General features: G+C 33.5%; 3 protein-coding genes across 5 annotated transcripts in view; 1 reads left to right on the top strand and 2 right to left on the bottom strand.

Annotated features, from left to right (window-relative positions):
- txnrd2.2 (thioredoxin reductase 2, tandem duplicate 2) overlaps positions 1-17113 on the bottom strand; it is a 33075-nt gene extending 15962 nt beyond the window's left edge. Inside the window, exons 1-11 of one of the 2 annotated variants that reach the window (XM_051110045.1) lie at positions 16702-17113; positions 16376-16441; positions 16199-16255; positions 15966-16110; positions 14767-14841; positions 14012-14090; positions 13848-13910; positions 12426-12496; positions 9801-9820; positions 5349-5440; positions 4343-4517 (exon numbers count right to left, since the gene is read on the bottom strand). In XM_051110045.1, the coding sequence (XP_050966002.1) occupies positions 4343-4517; positions 5349-5440; positions 9801-9820; positions 12426-12496; positions 13848-13910; positions 14012-14090; positions 14767-14841; positions 15966-16110; positions 16199-16255; positions 16376-16441; positions 16702-16783 (925 nt within the window). In that variant the 5' untranslated portion in view covers positions 16784-17113. Of the gene's footprint in view, positions 1-4342; positions 4518-5348; positions 5441-9800; positions 9821-12425; positions 12497-13847; positions 13911-14011; positions 14091-14766; positions 14842-15965; positions 16111-16198; positions 16256-16375; positions 16445-16701 lie in introns of both variants that reach the window. The other variant, XM_051110044.1, reaches the window with a different exon arrangement.
- Positions 17114-17245: 132 nt separating this feature from the next.
- pebp1 (phosphatidylethanolamine binding protein 1) lies at positions 17246-20810 on the top strand. 2 transcript variants are annotated; one of them, XM_051109616.1, is made up of 4 exons: positions 17246-17370; positions 18366-18475; positions 18598-18698; positions 20225-20810. In XM_051109616.1, the coding sequence occupies exons 1-4, from the start codon at positions 17323-17325 to the stop codon at positions 20440-20442; spliced, it is 477 nt and encodes a 158-aa protein (XP_050965573.1). In that variant the 5' UTR covers positions 17246-17322; the 3' UTR covers positions 20443-20810. The 2 variants fall into 2 exon arrangements, with proteins under 2 accessions (XP_050965573.1, XP_050965570.1); XM_051109613.1 differs by having other exon boundaries at positions 17246-17457.
- Positions 20811-21288: 478 nt separating this feature from the next.
- The window catches only part of taok3a (TAO kinase 3a), an 81410-nt gene continuing 77192 nt past the window's right edge, over positions 21289-25506 (bottom strand). The window contains 2 exon segments of the mRNA XM_051109612.1: positions 21289-22142; positions 23929-24111. Of these exon segments, the coding sequence (XP_050965569.1) occupies positions 21981-22142; positions 23929-24111 (345 nt within the window). The 3' untranslated portion in view covers positions 21289-21980.

The following is a 25506-nucleotide window of genomic DNA, read 5'->3' as shown; positions in this document are numbered from 1 at the left end:
AAAATGCAGATTTTTATGCTTTCACTGCGAGAAAGAGAGCAGGACGGAGAAACAGAGAGGCCACAGCAGGGAAACACAGTATCCTCTCAGGGGGGTGATAGAGGATATAAGCCTCTGAAAGCTCTTTTCACTATGACAACAGTCAATACTAACACAAATTGACTGTAAAACAGATTATCAATGATCAAATTTGCTTGGCAGCCATGAAACATCTACAGTTAGGCTAAAGAAGGCACAGTAATAAATATGATAGTACCTATGGTAGAACTGTTCATATTTGTACATTACTGCAATTAATAAATGCAATATTTACTGATAATTGCATGGCTAACACAGACAGTTTTTTGGCTCTGTATCAATCTCACAAGATTATTAAAAATTGTAATCTTTGGAAATCTATGCATTACATGCAATAGTAAAATAATATTAAATAATTACAAACGGAGTCAATAAATAAGTGTTCATTTAGTTTCACATTTGTGACTCTGGACCACAAAACCAGTCGTAAGTATTTGTAGCAATAGCCAAAAATACACTGCATGGGTCAAAATGATCAATTTTTCTTTTATGTCACAAATTTATTAGGATATTAGGTAAAGATCATGTTCCATGAAGATATCTTCTAAATTTCCTACTGTAAATACATCAAAAGTTAATTTTTGATTAGTAATATGCATTGCTAAGAACTTAATTTTGACAACTTCAAAGGCGATTTTCTCAATATTTTGATTTTTTTGCACCCTCAGATTCCAGATTTTCAAATAGTTGTATCTCAGACAAATATTATCCTATCCTAATATACGTCAATAGAAAGCTTATTTATTCAGCTTTCAGATGACGTATAAACCTCAATTTAAAAAAAAAATTACCCTTATGACCGTTTTTGTGGTCCACATTTCTGTTCATAATTTCTAATAAAAATGTTTGTAAATTTAGTTAATACAAAAAAAGCAGTAAAAATGTTATATAAACAACAAATTTGAGTTAAATAAGTGTTCATTTAATTTTAATCAATAATGCACATTACATTTCTAAATCTTTATTAAAAATAAATTTCTTAATTTTAGTAAACTGTAACTACTACATAAAATAATAAAATAAATAAAACAAAAGTAATAAATAATAACAATATTTAAATAAAGTAATAAAATATTTATTTTGTGCAATTTGTGTGCATCTATTTGCCTTTATTAAATATTTTAATTTTTAATATTTTAATTTTTTTTTTTTTATATATATATATATGGTGGTCAAAAGTTTGGGATGTATTTTAAATACTTTTTAAATAAGTTTCTAATGCTCATTAAGGCTGCATTTATTTGATCAGAAATACATTTAAAAAGTCATATTGTGAAATATTATTATGATGTAAAACAAAGTTCTTCTATTTTAATGTACATTAAAAATCAAATTTATTTCTGTGATCAAAGCTGAATTTTTCAGCATCATTACTTCAGTATTCTGTGTCACATGATCCTTCAGAAATCATTCTAATATACTGATTTATTATCAGTGCTGGAAACAGTTGTGTTGCTTAATACTTTTTTGGAACCTTTGGCTTCTTTGATGAATAAAAGGTTAAAAAGAACAGCATTTATTTAAAACAGAAATTTTTCTAACAATATACACTACTATTCAAAAGTTTGGAGTAAGTAATTGTTTTTTAAGAAATTAATACTTTTATTCACCAAGGATGTGTTAAATTAATAAAAAGTATTTTGAATAAAATATATTTAGATATTAGAAAATATATTTTGAATAAATGCTGTTCTTTTTAACTTGTTATTCATCAAAGAATCCTGAAAAAAGAATCACAAGTTCCAAAAAAATATTTGGCAGCACTACTGTTTTGATAATTCTAATAATAAATCAGCATATTAGAATGATTTCTGAAGGATCATGTGACACTTAGAACCGGAGTAACAGCTGATGAAAATTCAGCTTTGCATCACAGAAATAAATCACATTTTAAAGTATATTAAAATAAAAACCATTATTTTATATTGTAATAACATTTTGCAGTATTATTGTTTTTTTTTTGTATTTTTGATCCAATAAATGCAGTCTTGATGAGCATAAGAGACTTCTTTAAAAAAAACATTACAAGTCTTGCTGATCCCAAACTTGAGCGGTAGTGTATATCTATAGGCATTGTATCGTCAATGTGTCACCCTTGTTTTTTAGATATCAGTTGACCGCTACATTATACGTACTAGGTTTTGATACACAAGTTCATACCCTGACTAAATACATATATCCGTGATAAAAGTCAAAATGCACTGGCAGGACTGCAAACCTGAGAGCACTATAATCCCTCAACCGCAAACAAGTCTGGACCGAAATCTCAGGAACAAAAAGGCCTGAGAAAACCACTCAACTCATCAAACATCCAAAGTCAAGGCTGCCATACATTGCAGCAGAAGTCACTACAGATCACTAAATCCCTCTCTCAATTTCACACACACATCCAGACAGGAAGCTGAAGTCTCATCCTCACTGTACACACTCAAAGCAGCACTGCTCCACACCCTCTTCTCACACCATCAATAAACAAACCAGCACCAGCCAGCCGGATATTCCTATATTCCTCTCATTGTCCCTGTAACCGGAATGACAGAAATCAGATGAGTGAAAGACAGATACACACAGAAGAGGATGGCATCTGTGGACAGAGATGCTGAGGGATGAGAAAAGGGGAAAACCGTGGAAGCTCTGGGTGGGTTTCCGTGCAGAGAGACAGACAACTCTGGCAGGAAAACCCAGAGCGAGAGAACAAAGCAGGGAACGAGGCGACCCCAGGGCCCCTGGTGCATCCTGGTCCTGAAGAGCAGCCCTCAGTTCAGTGATTAACACTTCCCTAGATGATTCCATCCCTCTCTCTTTATTACCCTGTTTTTTAGGATGATAGTCTAGTTTTTGCTGATAAAGCAGTACTGTGGTGTAGGACAATATAAGCACAAAGAGATATATGTATTATGAGGATTTATGCTTTTGAAATGCAATGAAAACATAACTGATCACAGTGGATGACTCAGCTGTACACCATGTTTTCCTGCAGCATTAATCTCTGTTATAGCAGTAAGAGATAATGTACAGTGAGACCGGCATTATTCACGAAATAATCCCTGACAGTATGATCAATGAAACGGAAGTTTTTTTTTCAAAGGATTTACTTTAATAAAATGACTGGTTGACCGTATTCTGCTCATTACATGGCTCCTTAGAAAATTAATAGATTAATGGACAATATTGATTGTAACTGAGAGAGGTATTTTATTATGTGAAGAAAAAAAAAAAAGTGGAGTGAGTTTTATTACTATGAATTTCTAACCAAGCCACAGTCAGGCCACAGTAAAATAAAATAAAAATAAAATAAAATAAAATAAAATAATAACATAAAAAAATAGCAACATGACAACATAACATAACATAACATAATATAACATAACATAAAACAAACAAACAAAACAAAAAAAAATAAAACAACATAAAATAAAAAATATTATAAAATAAAACAAAATAACAAGATAAAAAAATAACAAAATAACAACATAACATAAAAGAAAATAACAAATAAATAAAATAAAACAACATAACATGACAACATAACATAAAATAACAAAATAAAATAAAATAAAATAACTGATATAATATAAATAATAAATAAAATAATAATAAAATAAAATCTAGGGCTATACATTATTATGTATATATAAATACAAGCACATTCATGTATACATTTAAGAAATATTTACGTTTAATTATTTAAGTATATGTACTTATTATATTTTTTATATAATAACTGTATATATTTTATAGATTTAACTATATACAGTAATTTGTGTGTATATATAATAATTACACACAGTACACACACATATATTAGGCAAACTTTTATTTTGTATGCGATTAATCTTGATTAATTGTTTGCCAGCTCTAAAAAATAAAATAACAAACATAAAATAAAATAACAAAAAAAAAAACAAAGTAACAAAATAAAATAAAAAAATTAAATTACATAAAATAAAATAACAAAATAAAATTAAAAAGTTAAATAACAAAATAAAACAAAATAAAATAACATAAATTAACAAAATATCAACATAACATAAAATAAAATAACAACAAATAAATAACATAACATAACATAAAATAAAAAAAACAAAATAAAATAGCAACACAACATAAAAAAACAAAATAACAACATATAACATAACATAAAAAAAAAACAAAACAAAATGAAATTAAAAAAATAATATAAAATAACAAAATGGCCTAAAAGAAAAGTGCGTAATAAATTTAATCACTTTGCATGTTTATTTGAGATGCATTAAGGCCTCACCTACAGCCCAAAGTACCGAGTTGAAGGTGTCTTGATGTTCCTCTTTAGTGTTCAGATCAATCCATGTGACCTGAAGAAGCCCAGATGGGAGCTTTTCTACGCTTTTTGGTGTACTCCTCCAGGAGAACTTGGTGCCATAGGCCTCCATGTAGTCTGTGACCAATCCAGACATTTGCTGAGAGACAAGCAGAAAAAATGAAATATTAACTATTACTTCTTTAGAGTCAGGCAAGCTAATTAGTTTCAGAAAAAAATATTTTATATCTCAGTCAGAGACATCAATATCTCAAGTGCTGGACACAGAAAGCACGGTCACTCTCCCTCAAATCAATAAAGTAAACAATAACAAATAACACATTTTTAAATATCTTAATAACAAGCATAAAAAATACTTTTTAGTAACTAACATAAGTAAAAATACAAAAGAAAGTACTTGAAAGCATCATATGGCACATCAAATAATAATAGATATTTCTACAAATATATAATAATATGTATAACATTTTAATTGAAGTAAGGAGATTTTATCTACAAGACTATAAAGAGCAACTGTACAAATAAAATGCCGCTTTCAAATACACTGAAGAGCTTTTTCATTTGTTTTCTTTTTACTTCAACTGAGCAATTTGCTCTTTGTTGCTACTTCTGTAAGACCATACTGCGGGTGTAATGCTTAATAACAACATGACAAATCTCCTGTCAGAACACTATAACCATTAATTAAAGATGAATGCTTAAAAAACAGGGTCATAAAACAAGTCTGGCCAGGTCTCTCATCCTGTTTTTGCCATTCAACCTGGCGGTTCTACCAGGGTGAGTCACATTAAAGAATGCCCAAACTAAAAGCAATGCTATTGAGACCAATGATAACTATTCGTACAAGTATATTTCACAACTCAAAAACAAATTAAATCAGGTTATTAAAAAAAAAAAAGGAGGAGAGATTTTTATTTAAATTACATCAGAGAGGACATGCTGTCAAGGCACCAAAACAGAGATGCAGTACCTGATCAAACCCCCGGAGGGCGATACTGCGCACCATCACAGTGGTGTCCAGCCCAATGCCTGTAAGGAAGCCGGCACATTCCAACGCTACATCTTTACACACACAGTAAAGGAAAACAGTGACTATTTACTATAATAATAATAAAAAAATTAGAAACTCACTTGAGACCCAGCCTATTTTTATGATTTATGAAAGCTTTTTTATTATTTTAATGCTAATATATAAGCTAATATATTAGTCTATGGAAGCCCGTTTCCGCCACTAATTACAACATTTTAACTCACAATTCTGACTTTCTTGCAATTGCGAGTTTACATCTCGCAATTCTGACTTTTTTCTCAGAATTATGAAATATAAACTCACAATTGCGAGTTATAAAGTCAGAATTGTGAGATATAAAGTCAGATCTGCGTGATATAAACTCACAATAGTCAAAATTTTAGGAGAGAAACTCACAATTCTGACTTTTTTTCTCAGAACTATGTGAAAAACTCAATTTCTTATTTCTCAATTTTGAGAAATGAGATCAGAATTGCAAAATATAAACTCACAATTCTAACTATTTTTTCCTTTTAAACACAATTACGAGTTTATATCTTATAATTCTAAGTAGGACTGTCAAACGATTAATCGAAATTAATCGCATGCAAAATAAAAGTCTGTCTTTACATAAAATATGAGTGTACTGTGTATACTTATGCATATATAAATACACACAGATGCATGGATATATTTAAGAAAAATGTTATATTTATATAGAAAATATTTATATGTACATATAATATAAATTATATGTAAATATAAATATGTGTACACATATAAATATTTTTAAATTACATGTATGTGTGTGTATTTAAAACATAATTAACATACACTGTACACACACGTTTTATGTAAACACAGACTTATTTTGCAGACAATTAATCACGATTAATCGCTTGACTGCCCTAATTCTGAGAAAGAAGTCAGAAAGGCAAGATAAAGTCGCAATTACCTTTTTTTTTTTTAATTCAGTGGCAGAAATGGGCTTCCATATGTTTCTAATATGAGTTTTTGAGGGGAAACTTCTGGAAAATACAAAAAATAAATAAATATAAATTAAGAGGTTTAATAATAACAATAATAATAATAATAAACAGTAATAAAATGGCTGTTTAGGAAATAACTTGGAGGTTAAAAAAAAATAATGTATTATGTGGGATAATACCACACTGTAGTGTTGGGTTCGAGTCCACCTAAGTCAAGTCCGAGTCGAGTCCGAGATGAGTCCGAGTCCAAAATGGGCCGAGTCGGACTCAAGTCCCAGTCCCAAAGGGCCGAGTCCGAGTCGAGTCCGTCCGAGTCCAAGGAAACACTACTGTCAGTATCTTAACATTGTTTTAATCCAGGGGTGCTCAAACTCGGTCCTGGAGGGAGGTGTCCTACAGATTTTAGCTCCAGCCCCAATTAAACACACCTGAACCAGCTAATCAAGCTCTTACTAGGCATGCTAGAAACTCCCTGGCAGGTGTGTTGAGGCAAGTTAGAGCTAAACCAAGGACCAGGACTGAGTTTGGGCACCCCTGATTTTAACCTTTACAACTAGAAAAATGCAATGTCAGTTGAAATGTAAGAAAAGCAAACCTCTAGTGGATCTTGCCATTTTGATTTTTGATTTCACAACATCTCATAAGTGTCCATGCTCTGCTTAGCAAACTTAAAGTCATGTGACAGAAGTTATGGGTGATCTGTGTAATGTGACATATTTTAGAGTGAAACAGGTTTTAGAATGTGATAAATTACAGGGCGGGACTTGACTTTATTCATCAATGTAGTAAATGTATAAATTCAAGGGTGGGGGTAAAGGAGTATGTATCTTGGTGAATGGGACCTTAAGAGCAGAAAATGCACCTTTTTTATTTCTGATTGTGGCTGTGTGTGTTTTGGGTTGTATATGACTTTTTTTTTTCTTGAATGAAAATGAGGTTGTGAGGGATAAACCTAGTCTTTACAATGGCACACACTGTGTATAAAGCCCTACCTATACTTTCCATAAGTCACAGCAAACTCACACCTGTTTTATTTTTGAATGCATTTATAGTTACATTAATTACAATAAATTACATTATATAAGGAATAATTGATGATGGGCCATTTAATTATTAGAAAATCATGCACACCCAAGATGGTTTTGGACCCATAAAAACTGTTGCTGCAAAGATGTTAGAAAAATTATTTTTCTTTTAAGCTAGAAACTATCACCATGTTTAAATAATAATAATTTCAATACAGAAAAAACGAATCAACTAATGTAAGTAAAACATTCTCGAGCTCAAGGCAAGTAAACACTCCAAGTATTACTTACAAGCAAAAGTATTAATACATATATTAATAAAAAATACAAATGAAATAATATTTAAAAAAAAAAATAGAATTGTAGAATTGTTTATGTAGGTCTATATATTATTATCTATTACAGAAATAGACTACAGACATTTCATGAAGCAATAAATGTTAAAATAAAATAAAAAATGCAAAATCTTCACTGTATACATTAAAGATAATTCTTATTACAGTTAATAAGTAATTCAGTCAAGAACAGTGAGTGATTTTCTCTTTTTCTTTTGTTGTTTGATTATTGTTTGATGTGGTCGGCTGCTGCAGGTTTACACTGCTGTCGCTTTAAGATCTTTAAGATCGCTTTAAGATCAAATATTTTGACGCATCAGTATTTCTCCCAGCTGTTCAGGTTTACTTAAGACAAAACCGACTTAATTTACATGAATAGTCTCGAATACGAGCATGTGTGTAGCAATAACAGAACCTATTAAGAGCGAAAGAGAACTCTGTATTCGCACACTGACTGAGAGGCGCGTTCTGTGATCGCGCTTTGAATGTGCGCGCACTAGTGATGCGCGGATGGCGGTTATATCCGCGGGTCGGGTGGGTCAGGTAATAAAAAAATGCATTCTGATTATTTGCGGGTGGGTCGCGGGTGGATGAGATAAATCAATAATGAGGCAAATATTAACTACATTTTCTAAAATATGAACCTGTTCTAAATACTTTTTTCAGGCAAACGATTTCATTTTTGTGTGTGTGTCTGTGTGTTCACCTGTTCGAGAAGTTGTGACAGAAAAAAACATTCCAGATCAAGTTTGAAGGGAGTTACGCCTGTGTTAATGCTATTGAGTAGGGTAATATTTAGTGGTGTAGTGCAGTACCTGCGGATACCCATTTTTTAATCCGTCGGTTTTGCGTATACCCACTTATAAATTCCCTCATCATTCAGTAGTGTCCTGCATTAGCCAAAATAATGACAGGCCACCATTTCTAATTCAATCTTATGTGAATAAATGCAAATATTCGCTCAAAACACATAGTAAAGACGGTAGGGAATGTGGCGCCGGCTTCCTTTGAAATATGTTTGATGATTGCGCCTGACATGCGCCCGCGCCCGCGCCCGCGCCAACACCAGATTTGCCGAGTAGTAAAATGAACAATTATTATTGATTACTAATTTGAATCAGTACATTATAACGAAAACAATACCTTAAAAATGAAAAGAATTAGATTTTTATGATCTGAAATTTCTCAAACTGGGTGAACCCCTGTAATCTTTTGTCCAAGGATTCAGTAGACGTTCAAACACCCAATTGATTTCATCAGAGATTGCGGAGAGTCACGTCCAGATGTCAGTTAACGTTATTCTTTTTAGCGCGGATTTGTCTTAAAAGCACGAACGATTAAGCTTTAAGTGTGCAGCGATGTGCAGATCAGCTGAATCAACCTGCTGTTAAAAATGAACCATCCATTCATCATATCATCACGCAAAACTAAGAATTAGAATAATCGTAAACGACGATCGGGTGCGGTTATCTAAATCAGACAAAAATATAGGTGGGTGGCGGGCGGATAATTTATTTGAAGCTGCGGGTTCGGGTGACGTTTGAGCTCATCAGCGCATCTTTAGTGCGCACATAAACCCCTCGGCTTTCAAGTAGCCTACGGGACAAGACTTTCGTGATAATGCATCGAGTCAGTGACATTTCCGTAAACTGTCTCTGGACTCGGACGGACTCGGGATATTTTCCGAGTCCGAAAGGCTTGAGTCCGAGACAAGTCCGAGTAAAAATGCATCCGAGTCCGTGACAAGTCCGAGTCGCCTAAAAATTGTACTCGAGACCGGACTCAAGTCCGAGTACGAGTCCGAGTACCCCAACTCTCTTTGACCACACTGTATTAGCCGTAATCTGTCACTGTGTGTTTAGATGCACAATCATAAACTAATTACGCTTTATAAGCTGACAACATGTAAAGACATGTAAACACCCTAGTGTTTTATATATATTCTATATCAGCATTTGGTTGAACATGTAAATGCACTCAATGATTAATTATAATATTTCTAATAGTGTCATCTGAGTAAATAGACACTCCCCCTATACAGTAAGCATCAGCTTTAAAGGATACAACTGGCACCAACAACCAACCTGAAACACAGAACACAGCAATTAATGAGATCACAGATGAGCAACATGAACAATGATGTCATATAACAATGACTAACATAAACAAATGCAAAAGAGTCAGTAAATCAGTCACAGGTTATATGAATCATTCTGTAAAATGATTTTAAACAGAGATCAAAGAGACCTAAAGCGATCAAAAATTACGCAGCACAATAAGAATGACCGTGTGTGGTCGACGTGTAACATCAGCTGTAATCCACCCTGAGATTCACGGTCATGGTGAAGTCTAATTGTTAACACAAGGTCTAATCCTCGTGGTTGTCCCTGCACGGTACTGCTGAGTGATACCCACTTACACCAATGCAGCATCACACGCATTTGGTGTACAACACTGCTAATGCACATCTGCACTTACTGCTCTTTTGTGTGGCGGCTTATGGAGGGATTAAGAGCACAATTTCAGACATATTTCTGCCGTTTTATCAACAAAACACATCCCTGAGCTCCTACCCGTCACAGTGCAACAGGAACCAGGATCAGGAATGACACAGACTAAAAACCTTCTGTCTGGATTACTATGAAAAGACATTCCTTTTAAAGCAGAATGAGTAATGTAGGATACATGAGACCTAAATGCACTGCACTGATTTAATTTGTATAGGTTCACGTGTAATCTTTTGACCACCAACGTATCAGGGTCATTAAGAGGAATCAGCTGTCATTTGTGTTCTACATAATGCTGAAATGTGACCCTGGAACACAAAACCAGTCATAAGTAGCACGGTTTATACATTAAAATATATATTATTATGTCTCAAATTGTAATAATATTTCACAATATGATTGTTTTTTCTGTATTTTTTTCTGTATCAAATAAATGCACCCTTGGTGAGCATAAAAGACTTCTTTCAAAAACATAAAAACAATTATTTATAGCCCAATAGAGTATAATTAAATATTGATAATACTAAAACATTTTTTAATATACACTATTATTCAAAAGTTTTTTGAGCAGTAAGATTTTTTTAAAGAAGTTTCTTCTTCTCACCAACACTGCATTTTGATTCAAATTTTCAATTTGATTCAAAGTACAGCAAAAACAGTAAAATTCTGAAATGTTATTTTACTATTTAAAATAACTGTTTTCTACTTAAACATATTTTAAGATGCAATTTATTCCCGTGATTTGAAAGCTGAATTTTTAGCATCATTACTCATCACATGATCCTTTAGAAATCATTCTAATATTCTGATTTGCTGCTCGAAAAACATTTATCATTATTATCATGCTGAAAAAAGCTAAGTAGAATTTTTTCCGATTTCTTTGACACTCATCACTTTTAATCAATTTAAAGCATCCTTGCTAAATAAATCTTTGTTATTCATTTCCATATTACTGCTTTTGCTGTATTTTGGAGCAAATAAATGCAGGTGGGCTTGGTGAGCAGAAGAGACTTCTTTAAAAACATTAAATAACTTTTGACTGGTAGTGTATTATATGTTATATAATGTTATTTATGATGAAACTAATTTTTCTTTGTAAAAACAAACTATATTCAAAATAAAAAAAAAAAAAAAACCTCATATTTGATCATGTCCTTAAATAACAGCAGCCATTTCATGTTAGGCCTAGCATAACGTTCTCTTCGGTCGAAGTCCCACTAGCTTCTATATTCATGCATGAACAGCAGTAGAGAGAGTTCATCCTGTGGAGTATGTGGGAACTGTAGACTCAGTCAACCTTGGGCAGCACTTCTATAATAACCCCAACCATGATAAGATCAGCAAGTTCATGCTGTGCCTTCCCTAACGTCTGCCCAGACTGAGCCTCCTTTCATTTCAGCACAGTAGAGAGAGATAACGGGACAGAGGACTATTTACTGCATGAGCATCTGTGGGTCCCGAGGCTTATTGGACACCTGAACCACAGGCAAAATAGTTACCTGGTTTCTTCAAAACAAGTTATTTTCAACATTGACGTTTATGTAATGAGCCCAAGGGTTGATATTATATTGAATGCATCATTTGGTAGTCTTCAGAATCCAAAGCACACAGTATGTCATCAGTCCTGACAGATTCTCTGCTGTTTTGGTGGAAACGGCTGCACAAGTCAACGTAAAAGCTTTTCCTTTGCCCTCTCGGGCATGCGTGCCAATGGTCTTGTTCATGCCCGTCAGTCAACAAGGTTCTGCCACTTCCACAGGATGAACACTGTTACTGGCAATAGTCTGAAATCGCACCTGTACAGCTGACAGCTCAACAGCAAAACAACATCACCTGTCTGAGAGGATGTGGCCACGACTATAACTAGCGTGACTTGCGTTCAGGGAAAGGAACTTTAAATATATTAAGCAAGTTTAAGAAGTTCAACTCTAAATAAAGTCCTTATTTTGTTCAGTGCATTCTGGAAAAGAATATTTTAATATATATATATATAATTAACTTGCAAACAAATGCAGCTGGCTAAAAGTGACAAGCACACTTAGAAGTTTAAGAAAGCAACAGGTGAAGCAGATTTCTTGACCACTCATGACAGGAAGATGATGTTGAAACACACAACAAAGCCTTCCGTTTAGTCAGACTTAATTGGGTGAAAACTGTCTCTGCGGTCATAAAAGTCACTTACGTTTTTTTTGGAGACTCTTTGAGCCAGAAGACATCATCACTTGTAATCCCAAACTCCATGGCTCCTGGGACCTGAAGAATTAACCACACAGATAAATCACTTAGCCACTTTTAAGATGAAATAATTAGCATAACCAGCAATTCATTTAATATATATATTTTTAAATATAATTTAATATTTAAAGCTGTAAAAAACATTAAAATCGATGTAAAGCCATTAATACGTTTAACAGTGTAAAAAATAAATGTCCAGATCCATGCATATAAATATTGATATTATAATATTAAAATAGTTTTATTTCTAAAACATAAAAAAAAAAAATACTATTGTATCTAATAATACCAACAATGATAAAATACTCTCTCTCAAAATGCAAAAACATTTCCTCCACATTTTTGAGTAGTTTAACTTAAAAGTATGATATGAATGTAGAATTATGAATAATATTTTTGGCCTATTTATGTATTTACAATTCATTTAAAATAACAACAACTGTTAAAAATAAAAATACCAACAATAATAATTTTTTTAAAAATCCTTCCGATTCTCCTATAACATTACCCAATCAATTCAAGACACTGTTAATTATAATAATATAATAATAACGTTAATATAATAATAACATAAGTAATAATAATATATTTTTATAAATTGATTGGGTAATGTTATGTAGGACAATATATATAGAAAGTGTTCATTTGCAAAAACAAATAACTCTTTTGTTATTCAAAAATCATGTATTATTATTCTGCATTCCAAGTAATATCAATCAAAACTGGGTTGTTTTGTTTAAATACATAAATACAAATAACAAAAATGCAGCTTACTAACATAATAAAACACAATAAAAACTTAAAATTAATACAGTTTTAGGATTTAGAAAAATGAATAGAAATGAGTTATGTGTTTTCGCAAATGAACTCCTCATATATATATATATATATATATATATATATACACATACATAAGAGTGTGTATGCAAATTTCCTCCCCATTCTTGCTTAATTTAATAAAAAAAAAAAAGTTATGAATGCAAAATAATCTCTTATTTATTATTTTTAATTAAAACTATTGTGGCACTGTTTATTATTATTAGCAATGTCAGAATGCAAAACATTTACTGTACTAAAAAGAAGCATCACTTTTAAATGTATAATTTTTAGCCTACTGACCCCAAACCCTGGAAAATAAAAATCTCTTGATCATTTAGCATACATTTATTTTTTTTTTATCAGTATCTCAACGGAAGGAAAAGACAAAGAGCAGGCGTTCAAGTCTGAGGAAGAATAATATCAATTGTATCATATTTGGCAAGTCAGACAAGAGGACATTATCTCTACTGCTCGCCTATCAGCAGAACAAGGTCACATAGTGGAAAGACAACACCCACGCATGCCCATCTGCACTGGCACGTACACTTACATGTGTAGGGTACTTCGGCCGTCCACCAGTAGCCAACACAATGTTTTTGGCGGTAACTGTCATCTGTGAATAAAAAGATGCAGGGTAAACAGGAATACTGAACATTTGATTGCTTGTTACACAATGTTGTAGAGAATTAAGTGGTTTTAAACTCAAAATCATACCTCTTTCCCTTTGGCATTTACTGCTCTGATAGTGTGTTTATCCACCAGACTGCCCTTCATATTCAAATACTTCACCTTCCTGTTACATCAGACAGAGAGACTATTATATCACATTAAAATACCAACACATGAACCAAAGTAGTCTACTGGCATTGTGTCAACCTTCACAAAAGTGAATTTTTACAAAGTCATGGAGATGGAAGAAAACTCAACAGCAATAACAAGATTTGTTTATGAACACTTTTGATTTTCAAATTCAACCTGAAACTTCTTCTGTAATGTGGAGACATACATTTCGAGCATTCTGGGAAATGACATCACCACACCTGTATGCCTCACAGCCATACAGTAAGACGGCTGATATTTAGGACAATTTATCATGATGGCACATTCTCTGTGTTCATATAGCCTTAGACTCCAATTACCTGATGAAATGTTGAAAGAGATCGACAGCTAATGAGATCTACTGGGAAATAAAGACTCCCGAAAACACCTGCATATTTCTTCTAAAATCATTCAAATATACATATATTTTTGAACCCTCAACCTGTGGTTCATCAACCCAGAGTCATGATCACATTATATGGGTAATATTAAAAAGCTTGCTGAGATCTGCACAGAAACAGTTATTATTAACTCCAAAAGAATAAACTGTTAAGTTACTTTGAATGACAAATGGTCTCTATATAAAAAATGTATTAACAACACTGACGGTCATTTTAAATTTTCTGGTTGTTTCAACAGCAAAAACTTACTTGTCTTGTAGTTGAACTCTGTGGCCCCAGTTTAAAGACTTCACATGGTTCTGGATGGCATCAGCCATTGCTGACCTGCAACATATTTCACAAGATCTTCAGTTCTACTGTACTTACTTGGCCAGAATAATGCAAATCACAACAGATGCCTCACATGCATTTGAGATTTAGTATTTTGTCTATCAACTCCTGAACTGAAATAGGTTGGCATACAAGCACTAATAATAATTTATTAGCAGGAGCTTAATTCATACTTTTGGGTGAAAAATAAATTGACATCTCAAAGATGAAAGCTGAGGTGAAAACTTTTTTTAACTTATTTTATCTTCTTGGAAATGTGTAAGCATCTTCTGTGGTTTTGAAGTGTAGTACTAAGTTAAAAAAATATATGATATATAGGCCAAAAAAAAAAGTACACATATTCATTCTGTTCAAAAGTTTTCACCCCTTGCTCTAATGCATCGTGTTTTCTTCTGACGCATCATTGAGCACTTGAATCTTCTGTAATAGTTGCATATGAGTTCCTCAGTTGTCCTTAGTGTGAAAAAATGGATCTCAAAATCATACAGCTATTGTTGGAAAGGATTCAAATACACAAAAACGCTGAAAAACCAAATAATTTTTGGGACCTGAAATTTTTTCTGAAAAACAGCGGGCAGTTTAACTGTTCAGGACAAACAGGGGACTCATAAACAACTATCACTTAAAAAAAAAAAACAGCTGTGGATCATTAATGTAACAACACAGTATTAAGATTCAAGTGTATGTACATTTTTGAATAGGGTCATTTTTATAAATTCCACTATTATCAGTTTCCAATTAATAACATGTCTACCCAATAAATAAAGAAAGTGCTACTAATCTCTAAAGACATTAGTTTAATATTGGAAAGTTGTATTTAAGGCCAGCATTAGAAAAACACCTGTGAACCTCTTTATCAGACCTGGAGTGCCCTCTAGTGCAAAGACTGCTGCATTTTCTATTTGACCAGTCAGACATCTGTTTTTTCACCACAAGATGGTGCTGTTTAATGTGCTTGTGAAAGTAGTATTTGAAGCAAAAGCTCATAACATTAGGTTTTGTGTCATATCATAACATGCTCTGATCAGAATCAAGTTACACTTGTATTTTTGCAGTAAAGCAGTCAAATCTACATACAGTCATGTCACGCATGTCTGATACAGATTCATGAAACTCACCAGTCATGTGACAGGGATTCTGGGATTTGCCAGCCATACTTCCTAGCATCTTTGACAGCAGTGCCAAGGAGTGCCGCCTGATGCATAAGCTTCTTTGGAATACAGCCGACATTCACACAGGTGCCTCCAATACCCCATTTTGTACCTAATGGCAGCATGAGCTGATTAGTTGTTTTTGAAATAAACACTACCAACTAAAAGATAAATGAAGACAACATGTGGTTGGTATGTACCTTTTAGTGAAGGTTCAACATAGTCCAAGACAGCAACTCTCTGTCCTAACTGGGCAGCTGTAAGCAAAAAAATAATAATTATTACAATAACAATTAAAGAGATGTCTTGAAATGTCATTCCTAATAATTGTAAAAGAAAAACAAATCAAAACTCTATTTAGTATAGATAACACCTACCTTCTTTTGAACATGCCAAACCTCCAGAGCCTCCACCAATGACCACCAGATCATAGTCAAATTTACCTGCTGGAATTAGAATTAAATTTCTCGATAATTTAACGACAGAGGGATTAACAGTATGCTTTGTATTATTAATGTGCTCTTTTGCTTTTTTAATAACTTTTAACTACTAGTTAGTTTCTCATATGAAACCAACATTATTGAAACATTATGAAACAGTATTGTTAGCACACTAAGAACAGTGAACTAAACGTAAATTGCGGCTATTGGGCGAAATTACTTTACTACAATATGTTTTATTATTCAAAAAACATTAACGTTACCTGTAAAACTTCTTGTAAATAGTAAACTCCTAAAACAACAGAAAGCTTTTATCCTCTGCCTTCCTCTACTGAAGGCAGCCATACTGTCAGCAGTCAAGACCTCTGTCAGCCGTTATAGGTGCCTTAAAAGATGCCTGGGTGAATGTTTTACCGTTATTTTTTAATATTACGTTATGATATTGTGTCTTGAGTCTAAGTTTAACAGCTGGTTGAACAGCTGGTTTAACAGGTTTATCAACTACAAATACGAGTTTACAAAAAAGCCTTGAAGTTCACCGCTTTTAGTTTACTGTACGTTACGTCACAAGCGACGTCTGATTCATTTGAGTCTGATCTTTTTAATGATTCAAACATTTATGAATTCTACTAAATAAACCGGTTAAGTGTCCAAAAGAACCGATTCGTGGAAATTAGTCGAACGTTCTTGATAGGAGGCGGGCCAAAGAATATTGACAGACCGCCAGACCAATCATAATTAAAAGCTTGGTCAGCTGCGGTAAGATGATTGGCTATGCCTGTAACCACACAGTTCAATGAACAATCACAATAAAACAACCGGAGGGGGAGACAGAAGCTCTACTTTTCTGCTGCGTTGATATCTCGCAAGAGCATTGAGTCACCATGCCTGTGGATATTAATGAATGGACGGGTTCTATAGCGCTTACAGAGGTAGAGGAACAGCCAGCCAAGCCTCTAACTGTTAAATATGGCTCTTTGGAAATTGACGCGATGGGGAAAGTGTTAACTCCCACTCAGGTTAGAGCCCATTGCACATGCATGCAGGAATTAGGCCAGTGCCTGTAGATAGCAATGCTTCTGCATCGAATGGCTTGCTGATATCTGCTTGCAGTAGAGTGTGGTGGCTATTTTTGTAATGAAGTTTGCCAGAGTTAGTGGAAATTAATGTTCTTTTTGTATTTGCATTGGCTAAAGAGGGTTAAAATGAATGCATTTACTCTGTAGTTATGTAATGAAAACAAGGGTCGCATGCAGCCAAAGTTGCATCTGTCTAGAAATTCCATGATCACGTGATGCAATGTGGACACTCTCTGCATTACCTCGTGCAAAAATTGTGAGCTGCGAATTAATGGGCCACCGCCTAAATTAGAGTAGAGACCTGCATAGCAATGCAGAAATTAGGCCAAAAGAACACAAGTGTTCTGAACTGATAAATGAATAACATTTCAAGCTAATATGTATTATAAATATATGCACATATGCACAAGGGTCGATTTTTGGAAATAAATAAGCTATCCGTTGATTTACGGTTTGTTAGGATAGGATAGGAAACAACTTAAAAAAAAACTATTTAAAAATCTGGAATCTGAGGGTGCAAAAAATATTGAGAAAATTTTTAAAGTTGTCCAAATGAAGCTCTTAGCAATGCATATTACTAATCAAAAATTAAGTTTTTATATACTTACAGTAGGAAATGTACAGAATCGTCATGGAACATGATCTTTACTTAATATCCTAATGATTTTTGTCTTAAAGGAAAAAAATATAATTTTGACCCATACAATGTATTTTTGACTATTGCTACAAATATACTTTTGTAGTCTAAGACTACTTAAGACTGGTTTTGTGGTCCAGGGTCACATATATGTGTGTGTATAATTGAATTCAAACTTTGCATTTGTGGGTGTTTCACTTTCATTTTGCAGGTGCAGAATCGGCCCACATCCGTTGAGTGGGAGGGATGTGACCCTGGTAAGCTGTACACACTGGCCATGACCGATCCAGATGCACCCAGCCGGAAAGACCCTAAATTTCGGTATCATTTTCAGATTAGTCAGCCATATTCATCATATTACAACTGAAATTAAGACGAAATAAGTTTGAACAGGTTAGAAGCAAAGTTACTTCATCTGCTACAGCTGTTGTGTTTGATCTCAGGGAATGGCACCACTTCCTTGTCGTCAACATGAAAGGAAATGACATCTCCAGCGGATGTGTCATGTCGGACTATGTTGGTTCAGGACCCCCGAAGGGTACAGGTGAGAGTTTATATGAGAGTTTATAACCTATATGACTTCTTTTGATCTGTGGAACACAAAATAAGATATTCTGAAGAATGTTTGTAACCAAACTAAATTTCCATTATATAAACAAAAAATACAATAAAAGCAGGGTTCGTACAAGGTGCTTTAAGTGCTTGAAGTACTTGGATTTGACCTTTTGAAAATTAAGGCCTGGAAAACCCATGAAAATAGTAATATTCCTGAAGGGGTGCTTAAAAAGTGCTTGAATTATTAAAAGACAAAGTATCTATGAAATAAGTGTTCAATTATTTTTTTAAAATAAGCACATATCTTTTAACGCAAAATTAAGACATTTAAAAAAAAAAACAATATTTTTCCCTCTTATTTCAGTTAATGTCACAAAACTAGCGAACTAAATCAATAGTAGTACTGACAGTGTCGTGTAAAGACGCGAAAAGAGAAACGGATGAACCAAATCAACTGAGTCATTTACACTGAATCCGTTCTGATTCATTCAAGCTCGTGACTTCAAACATTCATATTTAGCGATTCACTAGCCAGATTACATTAAAAGAGCCATTCATTTTGAAATGTTGATATCGCTTGTAATGATTTTAAAAAGCATGTAGTGATGGGTGAAACGGAGCTTTTTGAAACTCCAAATCAGTTAAACCGTTGTGTCGCAAAATGATTCACTGTGTCGAAGCGCTGTAGTCGGACCGCATATCGCGAATCATTTGTTTCAGATCGGGACTTCAAATCGCATATCGTGAATCATTTGATTTAGATCGGAACTGAATCAAGAGATTCGCGAACCTGCTCCAAAGTTTCAATCTTGTCAAATGATTCGCGATCCACGACCCGAAGTCCGATCTGAATAATGATTCGCAAACCATCATTTCAGATCAGGACACGGAGTGCAAATCGCGAAACGTTTGTTTCAGATCTGAACGGATTTGTGAATAATTTCGCGAATTGAATGATTCAAGTCAAATGATTCGCGATCCACACTCCGTGTCCTGATCTGAAATGATGGTTTGCGAATCATTATTCAGATCGGGACTTTGAAGCATGGATCGGGAATCATTTGACTAGATTGAAACTTTGGAGCAGGTTCGCGAATCTTTTGATTCAGTTCGGGACTTCAGAGTGCCTATGGCAAATCTTTTTGTTTCTAATCAAGATTTCATAGCAAAAACAAAACAAAGAAAAAAGAAAAGATTCACAAAAAACAAATCCCTTAAGAAAGTTAACCATGGTTTTACTATAATAAAAGTGTATTTGCACTTTGCATGAGCCATTTTGTTTTATTAGTATATTTCTCTGTATTTATTTATTTTATGTTTTATATATCTATTTATTTTTCTATTTATCTTTTTAGAAAAAAGGTAGTGCTTAAAGTCTTTGAATTTCATTTTACAGTACCTGTACGGTTGCCAGCATTCTTTAAAAATGTTCTGAAGAAGAATTAAAATACAGGTTTGATAAAGCAGTAGATGATCACAGAATGGTGAATAAAACTTGTGTATGACTCCCTTCAGGTCTCCATCGTTACGTGTGGCTGGTTTATGAGCAACCAAGCAGCATCAGCTGCACAGAACGAGTCCTTACCAACCGCTCTGGAGACAACCGTGGAAAATTCAAGATCCAGAGTTTCCGCAAGAAATACGGCCTCGGTGCTCCGGTCGCAGGGTCTTGCTTCCAGGCAGAGTGGGACAACTATGTGCCCAAACTTTACGAACAGCTTGCTGGCAAATAAGGAAATAATATTGAATACCTGTCACTGCTTGACTGGGTACATTTTCACTTCAACCATTTCAAAAATGAAACAACCTAAAGGTTCTTTGCTTTAAAAGCTGTGTAGAAATGAAGGTCTTTTGTTTTAGTTGAATTGAAATGGAACTGATCAAGCAATTTCAATCTATGCCTTCATTTATGTCATTTCGCTTGGAAGCGTTCAGACTGTCTTCAGTTTAAAAAAAGACTTTGCACCTTTGAATAAAATTCAAGGCAGTTTTGTGTTTTTGTGGCTGCACCTTTAATTTCAAAAAGTTCTCACAGCTATATACTGGATGTTAAAACATTGGAATAAAATTCCTTGTAAATAAAATCAGACTATGTAAAGACGCTATTGTGTGATGAGCACTTTATTTACAAATATAATTAAAAGCTCTGACAGAATCATGCCTCTTAACCTGAAAACAAATGTAAAGTGCATGCGACAGTAAAGCGTTTTTATTCACTAATTGAACTCTGTAGAAAATACACAGCTGGAGAGGATGCCGAGAATCAAACAGAAACCCGAATCATTAAATGAGAGGCCTTTGAGACAATTTCACCAGTGACTGCAGGAGGGAAAGGGTGGCGAAACATTTATTATATAGATGTTTGTGTATATATATATATATATATATATATATATATATGTGTGTATATATAAAAAGAAATTGAAATTCAGTTAAAATGTATAGGAAAATAAGTAAAAGTTCTCCATAAAGCCTTCTATACACAAAATACATGTCCCTTCCCCTTCAGCCCTTTGTGCAGGTACCACGAGTTAGGATTCACATATGTATTATTCACATTGTGCACCTCAGCTGAGGTGAATTACGGTATCGTACATATGAATGCAGCGGGTTCTCCCAAAAAAAACAACAAAAGGAAAAAAAAAAAAAATCATATTCGATTACCATAAGAATCTCAGAGTCACAGATGCAACTATCAAATATGTACATTTTTTTAATACGCAAACTTTATCAAATTTCTTCAATACTTCATAAAAGGTATTTTTTCCATTTTCTCTGGGTGAATAAATACCAAATAGAGATTCAAGCAGCAAGAGGCAGGAGGCTGCAAAAAACAAAAAACTGTTTAAAAAAATTCTTAAATCACACAGCCTGTCAAAAAAATTAGCAAAAACAAAAAAATGTGCACAAGTGCATCTGGATTAAAATCAGCAATACAAACCCCCCGTTCATATTGCTTTTGTCTTGAAATCTCTATTTTTTTCATTTCAATTACACTGAAAGTGTTATCATTGCACGAGAAAACATTGACATCAACACTGACAGATTTAATCGTCTCGTATATAATATTTATATATAAAAAGAGACAACTAAAGGACGTTATCCAGCATGTTATCCCATGACGTGTCTAGAAATTTGTAAGGCCTGTGCAGGCACCAGCCCAGAGGATTGATAGGACTGTCAGTAGCAAAAAACAGCAGATTTGTTCCAAAAACAAAAACAAAAAAGGTGGACGAGCAGGAAAGAGGGAGGACGGTGGAGTGTTATGGTCTCATCTGTAGTCATCTTTAGGGTAGTCCAAAGCACCCAAGTTATTGAAACCCATACGAAGGCTCTCCATGTCGAAGGCGTCGACTTCTCTCTCCTGACGGTCCAGCAGGTGTTTGATTCGGTCAGTGCGCTCTTTCTGAAGAGAAGCCAGCTCCTCCTCAATCTGAAAACACAAGGCAAGATAATAAAGTAAGGTAAAGGAGGACTTACAGGCTTTCAGTTACTAGTAAAGATCTTTCTGAAATGAATGCCTTTTGTTTTCTTTCTTTACTTTAAATCACTAAAAACTATGAACTATTGTCCACTTTAGGTATTTAACCTCAATTAATAATCCAAAAAATGGAGCAAAGTAGCTTGTTTTGGCTTGAGCTTATGTTGTCCCTAAAAAACATTTTGATGGACCGGTGCCACTTAGGTTAATATTTAAGGATTTGCTGATTTCGAACAGTCGATTCAACCTAGGTAACCATAAAACCAAAATGTTTATATTCATTATCAATTTTTAGAATTTTTTAGAATCTATCCATCCATCTATCCATCTATCCATCATCCATCTATCTATCTATCTATCTCTCTCTCTCTCTCTCTCTCTCTCTCTCTATATATATATATATATATATATATAATTAAAATTTGAAATAAAAAAAATGTATTAAAAAAATGTGATCAAAGCAAAATTTTCAGCATCATTACTCCAGTCTTCAGTGTTACGTGATCCTTCAGAAATCATTCTAATATACTGATTTGTACATTAAGAAACATTTATCAATGCTGAAAAAAAAAAAAAATTGCACTGCTGATTTTTGTGGAAACTGGTATTATTTTCCATTATATTTTTTTTTATATGAAACTGATATTTTCAGGACTCTGATGAACAGAAAACTCAAAATAACAGCCTTTTTTTTTTTTTTTTTTTTTTGCAAATAGGAATAAAATATAAACGTTATTAATATGAAAGTATACACACTACCAGTCAAATTTTTTCTATTTGAATATGTTTTAAAACGTAATTTATTTCTGTGATTTTAAAACTGAATTTTTACCATAATTACTCCAGTCACATGATCCTTCAGAAATAATTCTAATATTCTGATTTGTTGCTCAAAAAACATTTATTATTATTATGTTGAAAACAGTTGAGATTTTTTTTCAGTTCTCTTTGATGAATAGAAAGTTCAGAAAAACAGCATTTATCTGAAATAGAAATCTTCTGTATCATTATAAATGTTTTTATCATCACTTTTGATCAATTTAAAGCATCCTTGCATACTAAAAGTATTAATCTCTATAATCCAAGCTTTTGAATGGTAGTGTATAATGTTACAAAAGCTTTTTATTTTTATTTCAGATAAATGCTGATCTTTAGATCTTTTTATTCATCAAATAATCCTGAAAAAAATGTACTTAACTGTTTGAAATATTGATGATAATAATACTAATAATAATAATAATAATAAATGATTCTTGAACAGCAAATTAGCATATTAAAATGATTTCTGGAGTAATGATGCTGAAAATTTAGGTTTGATTGCAGAAATAAATTACATTTTAAAATATATTAAATTAGAAAGCAGTTATTTTAAATAGCAAAAATATTTCACGATATTACTGCTTTTGCTGTATTTTGGATCAAATAAATGCAGGCTTGGTGAGCAGAAGAGACTTCTTTAAAAAAACATTCAAAATCTTACTGTCCAAAAACGTTTGACTGGTACTGTGAACTAGTATTAATATAAATAAATAAGTATATACAGTTTGTAAGGTATATTAGGTATTAATTTCTTTAAAAAGAAAATCTTACTGAACCTAAACTTCAGCATTTTATCTGTAAATATACTAATTATACTGATGCTGATTAAATACCCATTGAAAACCTGTATTGGTGGAAAATTATTGATGAATAAAGACTTAGAGTCTGGGTGAATAAGAGGATAATAACAGTACTAGACCTTCTGTTCAAGGTGTGCTCGGCGCAGTGAGACTTTCTGCTCCAGTTTCTGTTGCTCGCGCTCGTGCTGAGCCTCGGTCTGAATCTTGATCTTGCTCTGGTACGCATTGAGTAACTCCATCTCCTGCTGCAGCTGCTGCCTCAGTGCCTGGCACTCGGCCTCCTGAGCCTCATCCAGACGGAGCTACACAAAAACACACACGTGCGCACGTGAGCCTCAGAAGGTTTGCTGACACTACAGCACAGTTGCGGTTAACCATCAATGGCCTTCTTGTACGGGCAACAGGCTGAGACCTGAATTTCAAACAGGAGGCCTCTTTTTTATGTTAAATTTAAATCTATACAAACTATCAATAAAGCAAATGCTCACATTAACATTTCCAAAATGGGTTATAAATAACAAATTTTGCTGCATCTTAAATATATCATGAAATCAAAATGAACCCTAACTTTAATAGAGTGCATTAGTACCTGCTCATTTTTTCAGCAGCGAAATATTTTTTCCATTCATTTTTCCCATAATATTTTTTAAAAAGCCATAATATAAGCCATGAACCAAGCCAACCAGTTACATGTTGAATTATAACATTAAAAACATTTATTTGAAGCAAAAACGTATTTGGAAAATCTGAAAAAAAAACAAAAAAAAAAACAACAGGTACAAAACCGTACTTTAATGTTAATGTTTTTAAATATTTGAGACTGCAGACAGACTCGTTTAAGTCACATCAAGAGAGAGGGCTTTCCTTGAAAAGCCCTTTTGGCTCAGTTTGCTCGCTAGAACTCTGATTGGTGGAATTTTCTTACTGCATTATGGGTAATGTAGTTTTCCACCACAAATTCAGCTGTTAAAGAATTACTTTAAAATCTAGTTGAAATAATGCAAGTGGATGGCTTCAAGAAAAGCATATACAGGGCTCTACAGTGCAACCATTTGCGACTGAAAATTACTGCGTGCGACACTGAAAAAATATTTAGGAGCACCAGTGCGACTGACCCGATCAGCATACTGTATTTGTGTTTACGCCGAGGGGAGCTTAAAAAGTTTCTACGTGTTTTTACAACATTGAGTAATGTATCACAGACATATCTCACGAATCCTTTAATAAACAAAGTGTAGAGAGACTGTAAATAAGAGATTCATTGTGCAGTGTAGAGAGCTTCGTTGATTATATGGAACTTTGTGAGATTGAGGTGAACTAAGATGAGTGACAGCTTTTAATGATTTTTAAGGGAGTTTGTAAATGAGATATTGATTTAATACTACAGTTAAATAAACAAGAAGGTAATATTAAGTGACTTACATTGTCTGACTATAACACTATTGTCTGATTTTGCTGATTTCGTCATCAAAAATAGTCACAACAGAGCCGCTGCGCATCTCCATTCAAACACAGAGGCGTTTCGTTTATGAACGAATGTACGTAATCTACTGAGTCAATGATTCAGTTTCCCATTCATAAAGACAGTCACTTGCTTTATTCCTAAATGAATCAGTCATTCAAACAAATCAAATGAATGAATGATTCAGTAATTAAATCAGTGACTTGCCGCCACCAACTGGCAGTTTTAGTTTCAT

This window comes from Labeo rohita, chromosome 5 (genome assembly GCF_022985175.1).
Source record: "Labeo rohita strain BAU-BD-2019 chromosome 5, IGBB_LRoh.1.0, whole genome shotgun sequence".
Classification (NCBI taxonomy): domain Eukaryota; kingdom Metazoa; phylum Chordata; class Actinopteri; order Cypriniformes; family Cyprinidae; genus Labeo; species Labeo rohita.
This window is presented reverse-complemented; position numbering and strand designations above follow the sequence as displayed.